The sequence below is a fragment of the Scyliorhinus torazame genome, chromosome 24, assembly GCF_047496885.1.
Source record: "Scyliorhinus torazame isolate Kashiwa2021f chromosome 24, sScyTor2.1, whole genome shotgun sequence".
Taxonomy (NCBI): Eukaryota; Metazoa; Chordata; class Chondrichthyes; order Carcharhiniformes; family Scyliorhinidae; genus Scyliorhinus; species Scyliorhinus torazame.
The window spans coordinates 53,287,340-53,306,640 of NC_092730.1; the positions used below are offsets into that span (position 1 = coordinate 53,287,340).

General features: G+C 52.2%; 2 protein-coding genes and 1 long non-coding RNA gene across 3 annotated transcripts in view; 2 read left to right on the forward strand and 1 right to left on the reverse strand.

The window, feature by feature from the left end:
* The first annotated feature begins 3,031 nt into the window (after window positions 1-3,031).
* Window positions 3,032-3,757, forward strand: LOC140400154 (histone H1.5-like). The gene has a single exon (XM_072489622.1). It carries the CDS (start codon window positions 3,032-3,034, stop codon window positions 3,755-3,757), a length of 726 nt encoding a protein of 241 aa, XP_072345723.1.
* Window positions 3,758-8,199: 4,442 nt separating this feature from the next.
* On the reverse strand, window positions 8,200-8,853 carry LOC140400155 (histone H2B 7-like). The gene has a single exon (XM_072489623.1). The coding sequence runs from the start codon at window positions 8,803-8,805 to the stop codon at window positions 8,428-8,430; it is 378 nt and encodes a 125-aa protein (XP_072345724.1). The 5' UTR covers window positions 8,806-8,853; the 3' UTR covers window positions 8,200-8,427.
* A 351-nt stretch (window positions 8,854-9,204) lies between these two features.
* The window catches only part of LOC140400158 (uncharacterized), a 40,709-nt gene continuing 30,612 nt past the window's right edge, over window positions 9,205-19,301 (forward strand). Inside the window, exons 1-2 of the long non-coding RNA XR_011938071.1 lie at window positions 9,205-10,273; window positions 18,865-18,948. This is a non-coding gene — a long non-coding RNA (uncharacterized lncRNA). The remainder of the gene's footprint in view (window positions 10,274-18,864; window positions 18,949-19,301) is intronic.

Below are 19,301 nucleotides of genomic sequence, written 5' to 3' on the forward strand. Positions count from 1 at the left end.
TTACTCACTCTCCAGGTTTACTCACTCTCCTGCTTCACTCACTCCCCTGATTTCGTCACTCCCCTGGTTTACTCACTCCCCTGGTTTACTCACTCTCGTGGTTTACTCACACACCTGGATTACTCAATATCCAAATGGACGTATTAGTGAGAGGCAGCATGGTTTTGTGAAGGGGAGGTCATGTCTCACTAGCTTGATAGAGTTTTTCGAAGAGGTCACAAAGATGATTGATGCAGGTAGAGCAGTGGATGTTGTCGAGATGGACCACAGTAAGGCCTTTGACAAGGTCCCTCATGGAAGACTGGCACAAAAGTTGAAGTCACACGGGATCAGGGGTTAGTTGGCAAGGTGGATACAGAACTGGCTCGGTTATATAAGGCAGAAAGTAGCAAATGAAAGGTGCTTTTCTAATTGGAGAGCTGGACTAGTGGTGTTCCGCAGGGATCAGTGCTGGGACCTTTGCTGTTCGTAGTATATATAAATGATTTGGAGGAAAATGTAACTGGTCTGATTAGTAAATTTGCAGATGACGCAATGGTTGGTGGAATTGCAGATAGTGATGAGGACTGTCAGAGGATACAGCAGGGTTTAGATCGTTTGGAGACTTGGGCGGAGAGATGACAGATGGAGTTTAATCCAGACAAATCTGAGGTAATGCATTTTGGAAGGTCTAATGCAGGTAGGGAATATACAGTGAATGCTGGAACCCTCAAGAGTATTGAAAGTCAGAGAGATCTAGGTGTACAGGTTCACAGGTCACTGAAAGGGGCATCACAGGCGGAGAGGTAGTCAAGAAGGCATACGGCATGCTTGCCTTCATTGGCCGGGGCATTGAGTACAAGAATTGGCAAGTCATGTTGCAGCTGTATAGAACCTTAGGCCACACTTGGAGTTCAGTATTCAATTCTGGTCGCCACACTACCAGAAGTATGTGGAGGCTTTAGAGAGGGTGCAGAAGAGATTTACCAGGATGTTGCCTGGTATGGAGGGCATTAGCTATGTGTCACGGTTGAATAAACTCGGTTTGTTCTCACTGGAACGACGGAGATTGAGGGGCGACTTGATAGAGGTGTATAAAATGATGAGGGGCATAGACAGAGTGGATAGTCAGAGGCTTTTCCCCAGGGTAGAGGTGTCCATTACTAGAGGGCATAGGTTTAAGGTGCGAGGGGCAAAGTTTAGAGTAGATGTACGAGGCAAGTTTTTTACACAGAGCGCAGTGGGTGCCTGGAACTCGCTGCCGGAGGAGGTGGTGGAAGCAGGGACGATAGTGACTTTTAAGAGGCATCTTGACAAATACATAAATAGGATGGGAATAGAGGGATATGGACCCAGGAAGACTAGAAGGTTGTAGTTTAGTCGGGCAGCATGGTTGGCACGTGCTTGGAGGGCCGAAGGGCCTGTTCCTGTGCTGTACTTTTCTTTGTTCTCCTTTAGATTTACACACTTCTCTGGTACCACCATTCTCATGATTCACACAATCTTCTGGTTAATACACTCCCTGCTTTATACATTCCCCTGTTGTACACACTACCCTGGTTTACACACTCTCTGGTTTACAAACTCTCAGGTTTACATAATTTTTAGTGTGCACATTCTCATGGTTTTGCACACTCTCCTGGTTTACACTCACTAATTTTAAACACTCTCCTGGGTGGAAACTCCCCTGGTTGTAAACATTTCTCTGATTTCCTGGTGCCCGGATTGTTGAAGTGCCTCCTCTCCACAGAGAAAGTCCAGCTCTATGAGTTCATCCTTATCCTTGTTTCTCTGACACTCTCTCTATTTTTCTTGTCTTTCTCTCATTTTCAATATGTCATCAGGAGTGTTGTGGACACAGTGATAACACGTGTAACACTGGCCCTCACTGTGAACACTGGACCTCACTGTGAACACTGGACACAGTGATAACACGTGTAACACTGGCCCTCACTGTGATCACTGGACACAGTGATAACACGTGTAACACTGGCCCTCACTGTGAACACAGCTGCCGTGTTGTGGGTGAGACGGTCACTGTCCCTCCTCTACACAGAAAGTCCGGCTCTGTGAGTCCATCTTTATTTTTTAAATTTGCTATTGGGATCAGAATGGTCAGAATCTGTGTCACTGTGAAAAGCTCCACTCTCAGAGGGGGTGGGATTATTCTTTAACTGGGTGTCCCTGCTTGTTAAGTTTGGGGTTCAGTGTTACCGGGCAGTGCAGGAGGATCACATCAAACAGGAAAATCTCCACTGATATAGAGGATCTCAACTGTATTTTCACCTTCACGAAAGGTGGGCCATCAATGAATTTAGATTTAAAAATATGACTGGCTGCTGCCGGGTATTTAGATCAACAAAAAATAGGGAGCATAAAACTCAGATTTGAAAAAAAAAGAAAATCTATAATTAAGACACGGATTGGGAACAAGTGTTGAGAAGAGGGAGAATTCTGCCCTGGGAAATGTCATTTCCAGACCTTGTGTGTGGATGTGAATATTGTGGAAGAGAGAGTGTGTGAAAGGGGCGGACCAAACAGGAGAAACCAACTGTGTTTGTGTGTCCGCTCTGACCAGGAGATCTCCCAATCCCTCTGGGACTGAATTGGAAATATTTTTCATTCAAACAATCCCCCTGTTCCCCATCTACTTTTCCAAGTTGGATTTCAGGGCAGTTTCGATGCTGCTTTCCAGATTTCTGTGGAAAGGTTGGGAAAATGAGGGCGATCGGGTGAGAGAGCGCGAACAGTGCATCAGTAAAACGGGTTTAAATGCAAAATGGAGCCTTCAAATCGCGTGAAACCTTTTCTACAGCAAACATGAGAGTGTGAGAGACAGGAAGGAATTATCCTGGGACACTGTGGAGCTGGAATTTGAGTGGAATTGGAGAGTTTGGGACGAGAGAAAAACACAGAGAGCAGCAGCAGCCTGGAGCTGAGAGCAGGTTGTCTCCTCCCCGTCCGCTCGCTGCCTTTAAGTTGCTCAGTGCCGCCACCAGAGGCTTCATTTCTCACCCACATTGACGGGGAGATTTTGTGCAGAGTCTCGGACATGAGCGACAGTGCAGCCGCCGAAACGGCTCCTCCAGCCGCCACCCCAGTCAAGGCTGTCAAGAAGCAGAAGGCGGTTCCCCGGAAGAAACAAGAAGGTCCCGGGCTGGGCGAGCTGATCCTCCAGATTGTGGCGGAAAGCGGCGATCGCAAGGGGATTTCCTTACAGGCCATAAAGAAGGCGCTGCGGAGCAAAGGGGTCGATGTGGATAAACAGGGGAACAAGATCAAGCAAAGTGTCCGGAGGAGTGTGGACAACGGCATCTTGGCTCAGGTCAAGGGCACGGGCGCCTCCGGCTCCTTCAAGATCGTTAAGAAGACAATCGGGGGGAAAGTGAAGACCGGAGCAGGCAAGAAACCATCAGTGAAGAAAACAGCAGCCAAGAAATCTCCCAAGAAAACAGCAGCCACGAAAACTTCAGTGAAGAAACCAGCAGCCAAGAAATCCCCCAAGAAACCAGCAGCCAAGAAATCTCCCAGGAAACCAGCAGCCAAGAAATCTCCCAAGAAACCAGCAGCCAAGAAATCTCCCAAGAAACCAGCAGCCAAGAAATCGCCCAAGAAACCAGCAGCCAAGAAGGCGGCAATTCCCCAAAAGAGCGCGAAGAAAGCAGCCCCGAAGAAAAGGTCTCCTGTGAAAAAGACCAAGGGCGTAAAAAATCCGACCCAATCGAGGGCCAAGCCCAAAGTGAAATCAGCAACGGCTAAGAAACCAGCAAAGAAGTGAAAGAAGACGATCAAATTGTAAACCTCTGAACCCAAAGGCTCTTCTCAGAGCCACCCACATCTCTCAGGAAAGAGCTGATCCCCCGACCAATGAATCGCTGTCCCGGTGCTGGGAGCAGATTTCAGACAGAAATGTCAATCCAGTATTGCCGCTCACTCGCTGACATGCTCTGCACCGGGCCTCTCCCCCACTCTGCACTAAAACACAGGGATGTTGCTGCCTCTTCCTAACCGGGGATGTGTCGGGGGAACAGTCACAGTTTGTGTTAGTTTCATTATTCACAGATTCAGGGGGAGAGTCTGTAAAAGAGTTAACACGGCGGAGAAATCCCACCTCACAACTTAAACACTTTATATCAGCTGGAAGGGGTGTTAGTAAAATTCCCAACCCGTCTGGGAGAGGAGTTGTGTGGGGGTGGAATCGGAGCTGGGGTTGAAATGGGTGCAGATAGTTGGGCTGGTTCTAGAAAGGAGCGAACTGAGGCGGGAATATTACTGACAAGTCTGGATTTAATAGATCCGCGTTTCTAACAAGCTGCTGTCTGATGTTGCAGTTTGTACGTGTTGTTCAGCGCGCTCTTTTCACTTCTGTTTGGAATATAAAATGTGGGTTGGAGCAGGCAGGAGGAGGAGCTGGATGATCAAAGACATTTTACTGCTCTGTCTGTCACTCAGTCTGCTCCCCGCCTCTCTCTCTCAGTCAGGTCGGGGCGGGCTGTATAATAAAGGAAAGAGCAGCAGCTCGTCTCTCATTCAGCAGCGACTTTACTCAAGAAGCATCATGTCTGGCAGAGGGAAAGGAGGCAAAGGACTGGGTAAAGGCGGAGCAAAGCGACACCGCAAAGTGCTTCGTGATAACATCCAGGGCATCACCAAACCAGCAATCCGCCGCCTGGCTCGCCGTGGCGGCGTCAAGCGCATCTCGGGTTTGATCTATGAGGAGACTCGCGGGGTGCTGAAGGTTTTCCTGGAGAATGTGATCAGGGACGCCGTCACCTACACTGAACACGCCAAGCGCAAGACCGTCACCGCCATGGATGTGGTTTACGCTCTCAAACGCCAGGGCCGCACTCTCTATGGATTCGGCGGCTGAGAAAATCCATTTGACAATTTAACAAAACCCAAAGGCTCTTTTAAGAGCCGCCCAAATCCTCACATTGAGAGCACTGACCTTAGAATGGCAGCAGAATAACTCATCGAGCTGGTTTAGCGAGTCATAGCTTGGAAACCTCGATTTCCTGTTAAAACGGGTGGCGTTAGAGCAGGAAATCCTTTCCGAGCATTGATTTCTGTTTTCACTCTTGAAGAGCCGCTGCAGTTTCGATGGGCCGAATGGTCTGCAGTATAAATTGTATAATTCGGCGACATAGTTATACAGTCTGAAACACAAAACCTTTCTCCGAGGTCAAACCTGTAACCGCGCACAATGAACACTGACATTGATCAGAGACACTGTTTACATAACTGATCTGTAAACAGCGCCTCATCCTTCCATCTCCCCCAGAACAGTCGCTAAACGAATCAATCCACTCTCCCTTTAATAGCTATTGCTCTTTGCATTGAAACAACCGATATCGCTGATAAGATAAAAATGAGACAGAATTCCGCCCCTCAATAGGAGCTTTACACCAGTCTGGGGAGCTTTACCCCAGTGTGCTGTAGAATAATCAGGGAGTGAATCTGAATTTAATCCGGGTGCTCAGGCAGTGGGTCGAATCTGAGACAAAAATGGGACCAGGAATCATTGAAAAGTTTTTCACATTTACAACTTGAGATTGAGTTTTGATTTTTTTCGGTTTTGTCAAATATCCGTTCCTGGTCCCTGTGAAATTGGCGGGCTTTTTGAAATTGATGGGGTGTCAGTTGTAGGTCCACCAATCAGGGCCCTGATATCCTTCCCAATCATCGCTCTTTTCAAACTTGTCCACGGGATCGGGCTGTATCCAATGAGGAGAAGTGGGCGGTCACTATAATGTCTTAAATAGGCAGCGAGAGAGCGGCGCCAGCATTCTCAGCGTGTGCGTTTCACCCAGTTTCACATCATGGCCAGGACCAAGCAGACAGCGCGCAAATCGACCGGAGGCAAAGCTCCTCGCAAACAGCTGGCTACCAAAGCGGCCCGCAAGAGCGCTCCAGCCACGGGCGGAGTGAAGAAGCCCCATCGCTACAGACCCGGCACTGTGGCTCTGAGGGAGATCCGCCGCTACCAGAAATCCACCGAGCTGCTGATCCGCAAACTGCCCTTCCAGCGCCTGGTGCGAGAGATCGCTCAGGACTTCAAGACAGACCTGCGCTTCCAGAGCTCCGCCGTCATGGCCCTGCAGGAGGCCAGCGAGGCTTACCTGGTGGGGCTCTTTGAGGACACCAACCTGTGCGCCATCCACGCCAAGCGAGTCACCATCATGCCCAAAGACATCCAGCTGGCCCGCCGCATCCGCGGGGAACGCGCCTAAAGCCCGGATTCAGCACCAACAGCAACAAAGGCTCTTTTAAGAGCCACCAAGTCTGTCAGGAAGGGAGCTTCACTCCCCAATACTCATTTGACGTGATTTCGAATATAAGCATCGGCTTTAGGAAGCTTTATTGAAATCACATACCAGAATTAATAGGATGGAATGAATTTATGACATGAACATCGCTTGTCACAAGTAGGCTTCAAATAAAGTAACCGTGAAAAGGCCGCATGTTCGGGGACGCTGGAAGGGAATTGAACCGTCCTGCTGGCCTTTCGTCTGCTTTAAAAACCAGCTCTTTAGCCCTGTGTTAAACCAGCCCGGATTAGATTCTTCCCGGTCCTGGCGCTGGTTAAGAGTCGCTAAATCGACAAATAAAAGCTGCGATCTCCTGTTACTGGTCCCAATGCTCAAGCCTCAATTACAATTAACTCTCCCTTGCAATGGAGTTTCTCTTCTCTCTGAAGGAGCAATTATGTTAATATGAGGCTCCGAGTAAGAAACTAGTCACAGATAGCAACCCACTTACAGATAGCCATTGCAGAAACATCTACACATTAAATAGCAGAGCAGAAACTCTACAGGATAGATTAGATCGCAGGCTTCCTTATTTGAGCAATATTGGAAGGCGCAAAAAATAATTCGCTCTTTTTCCGATAATTTGAGTGGCTCTGAAAAGAGCCTTTGTGTTATTAGACTAAAGAATGGTCGCTTCACTTCTTGCCGGCGCCAGCGCTGGTTTTCTTGGGCAGCAGCACGGCCTGGATATTAGGCAGCACTCCGCCCTGAGCGATGGTCACCCCTCCCAGCAGCTTGTTGAGCTCCTCGTCGTTGCGGACGGCCAGCTGCAGGTGCCTGGGGATGATGCGGGTCTTCTTGTTGTCCCGGGCCGCGTTGCCGGCCAGCTCGAGGATTTCAGCGGTCAGATACTCGAGCACAGCAGCCAGATAGACCGGGGCTCCGGCCCCCACACGCTGGGCATAGTTGCCCTTTCTCAGGTGCCTGTGAACACGGCCCACCGGGAACTGCAGTCCAGCCCGGGAGGAGCGAGACTTGGCCTTGGCCCGAGCTTTACCGCTGGTCTTTCCTCTTCCAGACATTGTTCCAATCTTACAAACACTTTCACACAGAATGAGGAAACCCGCCCACATTCACTTCTCTTATAGCTTCAGGAGGAATGGCGGTGCACACATTGCTGATTGGTTATCTGAACAACATTGCAGAGTCTGCTTCAACGTGACCAATCAGATATCTGTTTGAAGCACCAATCAGGAGGATCCAGGGTACTGAGGGCGGAAACAGATTCCAACCGAAGATTGATTTCAAAGCTTAAAAGAGCGCGAAAAGATTTAAAAAAGAGAAAATTGAATAGGGACCGTAAAAAATGTGAATACGTCGATGAATATTGAGTGTAAGAATGTTGGATTCTCTCTCTATCCCTAGTCCACAGTTTCTCTTCATCTATCAGTTTCTGATTTCGTGTTTTCTCTGTAACTGACAACAAACCCAAAATAAATTAAAGCAAAATAATGCGTTGCTGCAAATGTGAATTAAGGAGAACGTGCTGGATAAACTCAGCATGTCCGGGGGCATCTTTGGAAACGTTTTGAATCTGCAGAACGTGGATTTAGATCTGAAACTGTCTTCAAAATTTTTTCCAATTTGGAGTCCAGTCGGGTTTAATCTGGCTGCTGTTTAAAACGCTCTCAGTCGCCGACAGAATGTCTAATTTCCAGCCAAGTGAAAATTTTATAATTTGTTTCCATATTGTATACTGCTTCCTCGGTGTTAAAACTGGAGTGAGCAATTTGGAGCTCGTGTCAGTATTGAAATGGAGTTTTCCCACACCAATGGTGTGCTCCAAATAAACTGATCGATTATTGAGTAAACCTGAACATAAATGGAAAGGGAGGTTTTTCGGAACCTGAACACAAATTGAAAGGGAGGTTTTGCAGTTCTATTGTCTCTCCAAATCTAGCGACAGGGACCGAATATGACCAAGTCAGAAACCAAAGACACACAGCGTCACCGAGCAGTCACGAAATGATGGGACTTTATTATCAAGGCACGAAGGATGTTATGTTCCAGTGAAACGCTATTTGAACGGATTTGGCTATTCTTAAACTGATAATTGAAAATATGATAGTTTGGCTGCTTTGCAGAAATTGTGGGTGGCTCTTAAAAGAGCCGTTGGGTTTTGATGAGTTTGAGAACAGTTTTACTTGGAGCTGGTGTACTTGGTCACCGCCTTTGTCCCTTCCGACACGGCGTGCTTGGCCAGTTCCCCGGGCAGCAGCAGGCGCACGGCGGTCTGGATCTCCCGGGAGCTGATGGTTCTGCGCTTGTTGTAATGGGCCAGGCGGGAAGCCTCACCCGCGATGTGCTCGAAAATATCGTTGACGAAGGAGTTCATGATGCTCATGGCCTTGGAGGAGATGCCGGTGTCGGGGTGAACCTGCTTCATCACTTTGTAGATGTAGATGGAGTAACTCTCCTTCCTGGCTCGTCTCCTCTTCTTGTTGCCCTTCACTGGTACCTTCTTCTGGGTTTTCTTAGCGCCCTTCTTGGGAGCTGGAGCTTTCTTGTCCTCAGCCATGGTCAGAGCAAACTGCAGACACACAATAACTGAGAATTGCCACACAACTGTTCTTTTCTCGACTAACTCAGTGAACTATGTTAATGAAGGATGGGTGAGAGACCAAGTCACCATTGGTGAATTTAGAATGCTCAGACATCGACGAGCATCTGATTGGTTGTTTCAGGTACCCAATTAGAGCAACTGCCCCTCCCATCCACAAACTTCTGTGGCCAGTCAGATTCCCCTAATTGACACATTGCTCTGACTCTGGGCCTCCCTCTGCCGGCAGCAGCACATTCTCTCTGCTGGTAATAACACGTCACTCTCCAGGGACTGTCCCGGGTGCCGGCGATACCACGCATGCGTGCCCACTCAGCCCGATCAGGCAGTGCGCAGGCGCGGTACACAGCGGGCCGGACCGCCTCCTCCTGACGTCACCGGGCTGTCCAAGGGCAGCTTCTTTGAAGCAACAGCAGGTTGAAGCGGCGCCAGAGAGCAGATCCTCCATTTTGTAGCTGGCAGCTGTGAAGAATTGAAAATGGACGGTTTTGTAATAAGGAAGAGAGGGTCAGAGACACAAACAGGCCCGGATCACACATCTAAATCTGTGGGAGAGAGTCGCTGAGGAGAGTCCACAGCAACACAAAGCAGAGCTGGGGTGAGCTCCACGGCCTCTGCTCAACAACCCATTAAGAAGAAGCTGGAAACAGGAACACAGCAGAATAAAGGTGATATTTGAAGGTATGTCTTTATAAATTGTGCCAATGCAAATCAGGATCCCCTCTGGCTGATTTGTTTGCTGATGAAACGTGGAAGCTCTCTATGTCTTACCTTCCAGACATCTTTTCAATTCTAAACACACTGAACCGCAAATTGTCAGGGAAGGAGGATGATTGCTTTTGGCGCTGTGAAGAATTTGATGCTTTCCAAAAGTAATTGAACGTTAGGCAACTGCGCGTAGAAAGCCAAACCTACTACATGTTCCCCACACTGCAATGACATCTCGAAGAAAACGGTTAGGAAGGGAACTGTCGATAGACTGGCTGCGCTGAACAACAGTTTATATCGCTATTTTCCAGAGGAGAAGTTTCAGATTTTGAGAGAGAATTAGTTGGTGAAAACTCCCTTTGAGTTCGAGACCCCAGACTCAATTTACTGATTTATAGCTGACTCCAAATGTACAAACTGAGCTTCTGCACCTTACCTGTGACAGCACATTAAAAATACGGCACAACTCCATGAGGTTTTCAGAATTCTGGCATAGCGTCTCCGAGGAGTATCCAGTACGGAGTAAAACAAGCATTCTTTTGCTATTACACATCACAAGGATCTACATGTTCAAGGTTGGATTTTTCATCCTCAAAAGGATGAAGACAGCACACAGGAACCAGCTGAACTCTGCACCTGATACACGCACTGCCCTCTCCTCTAAACCTGATTGGAGTGAGATCATAAGGACCAAGCAAGTTCACCTACTGGATTAAAGGTAAGAGAACATAGTGGGTCACGGAGGTCAGCTGGTGTGGGTCCCAAAGGCTGGCCAGCATGGGTCCCAAAGGATGGCCGGTTGGTTAAAATGGGTCGCAGGTTAAAACAGTTTAAAAGTACTGCTCTGTAAAATTCTGCTGATTCAGTTCATCCACTTATCCTTCATTTACCAGGACTAACTGATCGAATGTCATTGATGTAGTACATATGTTACAGATAAGAATATTTATAACTGAAGCAGAATGGAAAAGGCAGTTTCAGACATCAGGACAAGACCAGGTCTCATGCTACAAGAAGAGACCTGCGCACTGATACATTGTTCGAATTATTATTGGTAAACATGCAGTTACTGAAGAAGAATTTTAAAATCCAGGTTTGGCAGTATGTCATGGTGCTCATTACAGAGAAAGTGCTGCAAACTGCTCCGAACTGTTTGTCAACAATTCAAGTGGAGACTGGAGAAGCTTTCAACTGGAGCTGAGTTCATAGATTTCATCGAGCCTACAGTGGCCATTCGGCCCATCAAGTCTCCAACGGCCCTTGGAAAGAGCATATTAATAATAATAGATTGTCACAAGTAGGCTTCAATGAAGTTACTGTGAAAAGCCACAGTCGCCACATTCTGGCGCCTGTTCGGGGAGGCCGGCACGGGAATTGAACCCACGCTGCTGGCCGTGTTCTGCATTACAAGCCAGCTGCTTAGCCCACTGTGCTAAACCAGCCCTCCCCAACTACCTAAGCTCACACCTAAACCCTATCCCCACACCTCCACCCTCCCCGGAAACCTTCCCTCACCTTTTTTGGGCACTAAAGACAATTTAGCACAGCCAATCCACATAACCTGCACATCTTTGGACTGGGAGGAAACCGGAGCACCCAGAGGAAACATGGGGAGAACGTGTGACTCAGTTGACTGTGTAAACCAGGGGAGTGTTCAAATCAAATTCAATTTCAAATTGGAAAGGGGTGAAAATGAAGCCAGTCAGTGAAATGTTAGTTTGCAGAAAGTGAGAGTTTCAGGGGCTGAGTGACAGTGTAATAACAAACAAGCTGCAGGCAATGACTGCAAATTGAATATCTCGTTGGGACAAACACACAGCTACAAAGGTGATTGGTTGAGCCCGAGGGCGCAGGGCCACTTGCAGCCACACACACACACACACACACACACAGGGTCTCAGACTTGCGGGAGTGGAGCAGCTGCTTTGCTGCTGGAGGTGGGAGTGAGACTACCTGTGGCCTGTTGCTGCTCCCTCCCGGGGTGAAGGCCCTGACCTCTGTCCTCCCACCCTTCTCCCTGAGGTGGGACCCCATGGGGCCTGGTGCTGTTTCCCCTCCCGGGGTGAAGACCCTGCCTTTGGTCCTCCCGCCCCTCTGCCTGAGGTGGGAGTGGGACCGCTTGCGGCTGCTGTTAAGAAAAGGACTTTGTTTCGGGCCCCCACAGGGCTGAAGAGTGCCGTCTGCCCACCATTCCCACCCCCTGTGGCGGGTGTGGGGCAGCTTGGGACATTGATTTCGGCCCCTCCAGGGCTGAAGAACGCTGCCCCGCTTACAGTGACTATCTGCTGTTGCCCTGCAGCTCCTTCCCTTGTGGCACCTGCTGTTGTGGGGCCACGTCGTTCCCCATGTACCCTGATCTCAGTTACAAGGCCATGCCGTACCAGGGCCAGTAACCCAGGGGCATCCTCCACTCTGCTGGGGGCAGGGCGGACAAGTCACTCTGCGGGGAAGACAGCCTCCTCGCCCTTCCGCCTCCTAACGCAGCAACTTGGGGTCAAATGTTATGCCCACCCAACCATGGCCATCAAGGCGTGCACTCGTGCGATGGCCGGGGTCATCAGCCCTTTGGCCATCGTAGCCGCCTCTAGGATGTACGGTAAGGCCGTGTTTTTCCTGCGGGCCGAGCAGGCGGTCTACCGTGTCCTGGAAAGGGGGCTCACAGTGGGTGTGGGACACGTGGCGCTGGACCCACTGGAGGCCACTGCCGAATGTGTCGTTCCTTCAAACGTCCCGCTCTACCTCCCCACCGAGCTCCTCCTCCCCCATCTCAACTTCCTGGGGGAGGTCTGGTCCGGGGTGGCGCCGCTGACACTCGGCCTGCGGGACACTTCCCTCTGTCATGAATACTCCTTCCGGCGTCAGGGTTTTGTCTGCCTGACCCGGGAGGAGGTCATGGAGGGAGGATTTGTGGCTCCCCACCAAGGGAAGGACCACAAAGTGATCTGGTCTGCGGATGGCATGCGGTGCCATGCCTGAAGTGGGCTGGGGCATATTCGCCGGAACTGCCCCACCCTAACGGCCACTGCCAACACCATCTCCAGGCCGGCCATGGCTGGCACTGCCCCCCTCTCCTCTACCACCTCTGTCTGCCCAGCAGCCGGCCCCTGACAACACCTCGGCTGTTGGCGGCCTAAAAAGGCCAAACGGAAGACGGCGCGATGGTCGGACCGGGCCCACCCACACCTTGGCCCCATCACGAGTACTGACCCCGTGCCCGTCCCAACCAACACAGAGGCCGCAGCCTCACCTCGCGATGCCGCCGCCACCTCACAACAACATGAGGGGCCTGGAGAGACCAACACACGGGCTCCGGAGGGCGGTGGGGACCCTGTGTACAGTCCCGAGCTGGATGCTGTTCCGGCCCCACCACAGTACCAGGGGCTCGGCGATGCGGAGGGGGGGGCATTGCAGAGGGTGGGGGGGGGGATGCTGCCGAGGGCCCTCCAGCAGTGGTGGCCCCGCAGCAACATCAGCTTGCCCCCCGCAAGCGTCAGCGGCCTGGGTTGCAGGTTGTGGTGGATCTCGCTCCCCCCTCCCCAGGCGAGCGGGGTTGAGTATCTCCTGTGTTTATTTCCATCACCCTGATGCCCAGCCCCGTTAAAAAGGCCAAAGCAGCCTCCAGTGCCGCCGAGGCGACCGAGCTGCCATCGTCCCCCGAGCAGGGAGGCCTGGGGGCGGGCGGAGACGAGACCCCCCCCCCCAATGCTTACATTACTCCCCAATTACCTTTTGTTCATCGCTGGGGGCCGGCGGCAGCCATCAGAGCCCCTATATCTTCGGGTCGTGGGCGGGCGACAGGGAGGAAGGCTCCCCGCTCACAAGGCCCAAGCAGACGATGCGAAGGAGCCCAGAATCCATCCCGGAGCTGTTCCCGGGGATCTTTCCGGGTCTGTCAGAGGGCCCGGCATCGACGGCGGGGTCGGTGTAGCCACGGACTCTGAATCGAGGGGGGGGGGGGGGCCTGCGAGGAACCCGCCTGAGAGATCCTGGGGTGGGATCGACTCGGACCAGAGGGAGCAGCGCCAAGCTGTTCTGTTCCTCGCGGGGCTCCTGAGGGAGTGGAGGGGGCAACAACCCTCTACTCCCTCTGAGCAGAGTTATGGGTGATTGGTGAAGGACACACGCTACAACTGACTTGGAGGTAACCATAGCCAGACTCAACATCCACGGCACATCACCGTTTCCAGTGCTTCTCTGTCCTCCGGGACGCAAAGTACGGGGTGTGCTTCCTGCAGGAAACCCACGCCATTCCGGGGGACAAAGCTAAGTGGACCCTGGAGTGGCAAGGGGGAGTCTTCATGAGTCACTTGGCCCCACGTTCGGGCGGGGTGGCTATCTTGCTGGCTCCACATTTTCAGCCAGAGAGCTGGAGGGTCAAGGAGCCAGTGCCAGGCCGTCTGTTGCATTTAACGGTCCTCGACGGGGACGTGGTGCGTCACTTTGTGAATGTATACGCTCCCTGGCCGGGCCGCAGCAAACAACTTTCTTTGACAAAGTGTCCACTCTTCTTGGCACCATTCCTGTGGGCGAGTGCATCATCCTTGGAGGGGATTTCAATTGCACCCTCCAGGACAAGGACCGTGGTAGAGTCCAGTGCAGCACGCAGGCGGTGATGAAGTTAAGGGACCTGGTCAGGTCCTTCGACTTGGCGGGCGCCTGGAGAACTCTCCATCCTGAATCTCAGGTGGACACATTTGTGGGCCCTCTGTTGGGAGCGTCCAGAATCGACCGTCTTTACATTTCTAGGACGTACTTGCCCAGAGTTCAGACGGCCTGTGGAGCAGGTGCCGTGCTCGGATGACCACCTGGTGTGGGCGGGGCTCGGCCAGCTCCGCGCTCAGGCACGGTCTGCGTACTGGCACTTTAACAACCTGCTGCTGGAGGACAAGAGGTTCCTGGAATCGCTTCGCCATTTCTGGGCCGGCTGGAGAAAGAAGCAGGGTGGCTTCCCCTCCTTGAGGCTATGGTGGGACGTGGGCAAGACTCATGTCCGCGCCTTCTGTCAGGGGTACACGAAGCGGTCGATGCCGGGGCGGAAATCCACGATCGCCAAATTGGCTGAAGAAGTCTTCCATCTGGAGTCACGTCTCGCTCAGCCCGATGAGGACCCACCCTGGGGCTGCTGTACGGGGAGAAGACTGGCGTGCTGCGGGACCTGCAACTTTTCGGGTCCCACGGCGCGTATGTGAGGTCACGGATCCGTCTCCTGACAGACATGGACCGTGGCTCCCCGTTCTACTCGTTGGAAAGAAGATGCAGGGCCAGTCGGCCGACGACAGTCCCTCGTCTCGGATCCGGAGGGGGTCAGGACCCTAATCAGGGACTTTTATTCTGACCACTTTACTGCAGATCCGTGCAGCGAGGACGCTTGCAGAGTTCTGTGGGAGGACCTGCCGCAGGTCGGCCCGGAGGGCGTCGGGGTCTCGACCAAACCGTCAATCATCAATACCGGCGCCCTCGACAGCAAGACCCCAGGGCTGGACGGGCTGACCGTGGAGTTCTTCAGTGCGTGCTGGGGAGCGACTACGCGGGGGTCCTGGGGAATGTATCGTGACCGGGGAGATGCCCCTTTTGTGGCGCAGGGCCGTTATTGCCCTGCTGCCCAAGAAAGGGGATCTCCGCCGACCCAAAAACAGGTGAGCGGTCTCCCTCCTCAGCACGGACTACAAAATAATTGCCAAGGTCATGTCTTTGCACCTTGGCCCTGTGCTGGACCACATGATCCACCCTGACAGTCCTATACCATCCCGGATCGCACCATTTACCATGATGCACCCTGACAGTCCCACACCGTCACGGACCGCACCATTTACCATGATCCACCCTGACAGTCCCACACCGTCCCGGACCGCACCATTTACCATGATCCACCCTGACAGTCCCACACCGTCCCGGACCGCACCATTTACCATGATCCACCCTGCAGTCCCACACCGTCCCGGACCGCACCATTTACCATGATCCACCCTGACAGTCCCACACCGTCCCGGACCGCACCATTTACCATAATATCCATCTGGTCCGGGACATCCATCATTCCCAGATGGCTGGGATGTTGAGCGCCTTCCTGTCTCTTGACCAGGAGAGGGCGTTCGACAGGGTGGGGCACGAATATTTGCTCGGGCCTCTGCGAGCCTTCTGGTTCAGGACGCACTTTGTCACCCGGATCCGATTACTGTACGCTGCCTTGGAGTGTCTGATTAAGGTTAACCTCTCCCTGACGCGCCCCTTCGCTTTGGGAGAGGAGTGCGTCAGGGCTGCCCCTTGCCCGGCCAACTTTATTCTCTGTGCGTGGAGCTTTTCCTGCGCCTCCTGCGGAGGAGGTTGTCGGGGCTGGTTCTGCGTGAGCTGGGCATGGCGGTGGTCGTTTTGGCTTAGGCTGATGATGTGCTGCTCATGTTCATTGACCCCGGTGACCTGCGGAGGATGCGAGAGTGCCAGGCTGTGTACTCCGCCTCATCTTCTGCTGGGATCAACCGGGCTAAAATGTTCCGGACACCTGGTCGGTCCGTGGCAGATGGACCCCCTCCCAGAGGAGCTCAGGCCTTCAGCTGGAGCCGGTCCAACATCGACTTGGACCAACATCCTCGACCTGGGAGCCCACCTTTGCCCGGCAGAGGAAGCCTGGCCGGTGAACTGGCAGGAGTTGGAGACCAAGGTCACCGCTCGCCTGGGACGCTGGACAGGACTGCTCCGAGTGCTGTCCTACAGGGGTCGAGTTCTCATCATAAACCAGCTGATAGCCTCCATGTTGTGGTACCGGCTGGTCACTTTGACCCCTCCCCCTGACTTTGTGACAGGCATCCTGAGAACTCTGATTCGGTTCTTCTGGGACAATGGATTGCACTGGGTCGCTGCGGAGGTCTGGAGTCTCCCGCTTGCGGAGGGCGGTCAGGCGCTGGTGTGCCTTCGCATCCAGATCACGACTTTCCACCTTCAGACTCTGCAGCGATACCTGGACGTTGAGCCTCCTCCACGATGGTGTGCCCGGGCGACATATTTCTTCTGCCAGGTGCACGGCCTGAACTACGACGTTGACCAGCAAGGTCTTCAGAATTCTTTGTTGGCGCTGCCCGTCTTGTACCAGGACCATCTCAAAGTCTGGAACAGGGTCCCCACGTGCCACAGCTCTCCGCTGTCAGGAGTAGTGGCTCTCGTAAAGGAGCCGCTGCTCAGGAATCCGCACCTCCGCCAATATCCATTCCGGTGGCTGGCGGAGCGGAGGGTTGTGGATGTCGGGGTGACCAGGATCTGGGACGTGCAGGGTGGCAGAGTAGTGGACTGGATGACGCCCTACGAGCTCGCCGAGCACGGTGCTGTGTCCACCCAGCACGCGGCCAAGCCCATCCGAGGCCTCAAAATGGTTGTGCTCGGCCCCTTGGACTCGAGACGGCGCAGTTGTGCGGTGGCATCCCGTCTGAGCGGACCCCTGCTCGGACGGAATGCCACGTTGGTCCCAGGCCCCGGAACCCCTTCCGGGCGCCGGTACCCCACAACCCCAGTCGCTTCATGTCGACACCCCCCGTGCCTTTTCGTACCGCGCAGATGTGTTTCCTGTACGGCCTGCTACTGCACACCTTCCACCTCCTTGCCCTCGCCCGCAATCCGGACACGGCTTGGCGTGCCTTGCTGCAGTCCGGCAGCGGAGGTCCCAACTGGAGTTCCCTCTACGGAGGCGTCTTCCCTATAAGACTTGGGGACCTGGGATGGAGGGTGCTGCACAAGGCAGTGTCATGCAACCATCGGTTAAATCACCACACGGCCTCCCCAGAGACCTGCCATGTTTGCGGCCTGGTGGAGACCGTGGAGCATGTGTTTGTTGTCTGTCTTAGGCTGCACTCCTTTTTTAGTTTTTTTGACAATATTGTTGTTGAGATTTTCTTTGCACTTAAGCCCCACGCTCCTGATCTATGGACATCTGGTGTGGGAAGGTGGGGAAGCGGGGAAGGCGGAGGACCTCCTTGTGAACCTGCTCCTGGGCCTGGCCACACTTGCCATTAATAGGTCCAGGCAGCGGGCGACCGAGGGGGTCGTCCGGCCTGACTGTCTGCCCCTCCTCCGCAGCCTCGTTCGCGGCCGGGTGTCCCTGGAGTGGGAGCTTGTGGTGACCACGAGCACACTTGAGGCCTTCCGTGCTCGGTGGCCACCGTAGGGGTTGGACTGCCTCATCAACCCTGATTTTCACACTTTAATTTAACGGGTTTTGTTCCGTTTCCGTTTCCTTTCTGATTCCTTTTTGGGCTCTGCTCCAGTTGCTTTCTTTTTGGAGCACCCCCCGGTTTGCTTTTGTCCCTCAGTTAATTTTTGTATTTTTTCTTTAGTTGTCACGCCGTGCATCACTCCAGAATAGTCGGTGGATGCAGGGTTTTAATTCTGCTGCGTGGAGATAAATGCAGCAGGTCATCACTCACAAGGGAAGAAAACACAAGAAAAAAAAAACAACACAAAAATATTATGACAGTTGTTAAACCCGATAAAACCCCCCACACACAGTGCCCCCAACACGGGCTCTATAGGAGGTTTTGCTCTATATGTGATGACAGTGAAATGAGGAATATTTCCATTGATTCTCAATGCGCAATTACTGCGGGGATCTGCGCATGCCCGGCGTAACCCCGCCCCCTGCCTGTCCTCACTGAGGGTGAGAGCGCATGTGCAGCCCCTCCAGCCCAGGAACAGCGTTCTCATTGCAGCAGCACATCCATCTGGGAGTGTGAGCAAAGAGGCTCAGAGATCATTACTGACTCGGGGGGAGTTCAGGGAGAATCGGGCGCTGTTTGCAAGAGGCGCAGCGGAGCACGATCTTGTTCCGGGACTTGGAGTGAGCGGGGGGAAGGGAGAGCTCTTTCTGGGCCTGGCTTATTTGTCTGATTCTGGGTTAGGATTTGGAGAGTATTTTCTTTATTTTACTGATTATCAATTGAAAGAATAGATTGATCTATCATTGGTCTCATCTGATCCTGATTTACAAGAGAGATGGTATCTTCCGCCCAGTTCAACAGATAAAGAGATGAGTTCCAAGATGATGATTCCTCAGCAACGTGAATGTGGCGACTTGGGGCTTTTCACAGTAACTTCATTTGAAGCCGACTTGTGACAAGAAGCGATTTTCATTCCATTTCACATGGTTAGGTGGGGTTACTGGGTAAGGGTGGAGGCGTGGAACGCTCTTTACAAAGATGGGCTCGATGAACCGAATGGCCTCCTTTTGCCCTATAAATTCTGTGATTATCAGTTGAAAGAATAGATTGATCTATCATTGGCCTCATCTGACTCTGATTTACAAGAGTAATGCTTTCTTCCCCCTAGTTCAACGATGAAGAAATGAGTTCCAAGAACAAGATGATGATTCCTCAGCAAAATGTATGTGTCGCCGTCTCCTTCTAACTGACAGTAAGTACAATATTAATCCAACATTGCAGAGACACAGACACAACATCAACTCCACCGTCACAGAGAACAGAAGCAGTCACACTCACATTCACCTCAAGTCCCAGATAAACATGTCCAATCCAACAGTGATACACGAGAGGGCAGGTGGAATCATTTTCCAGAATTCGCCCCCCCCCCGCCATATCATGGAACGTTGGATCAACTTGTTGTGATAATAGCTTTTCGTAAAGTAATCAGTATAGAAATAATTAGGTACAGATTCAGCAATGTGTAAGTATCCATTTGCCCTTTTTTGTAACTTTGTTGGATTAAAATGTGTCAGAAGCACTTTAACCTCACAAGTTGTGAACCTT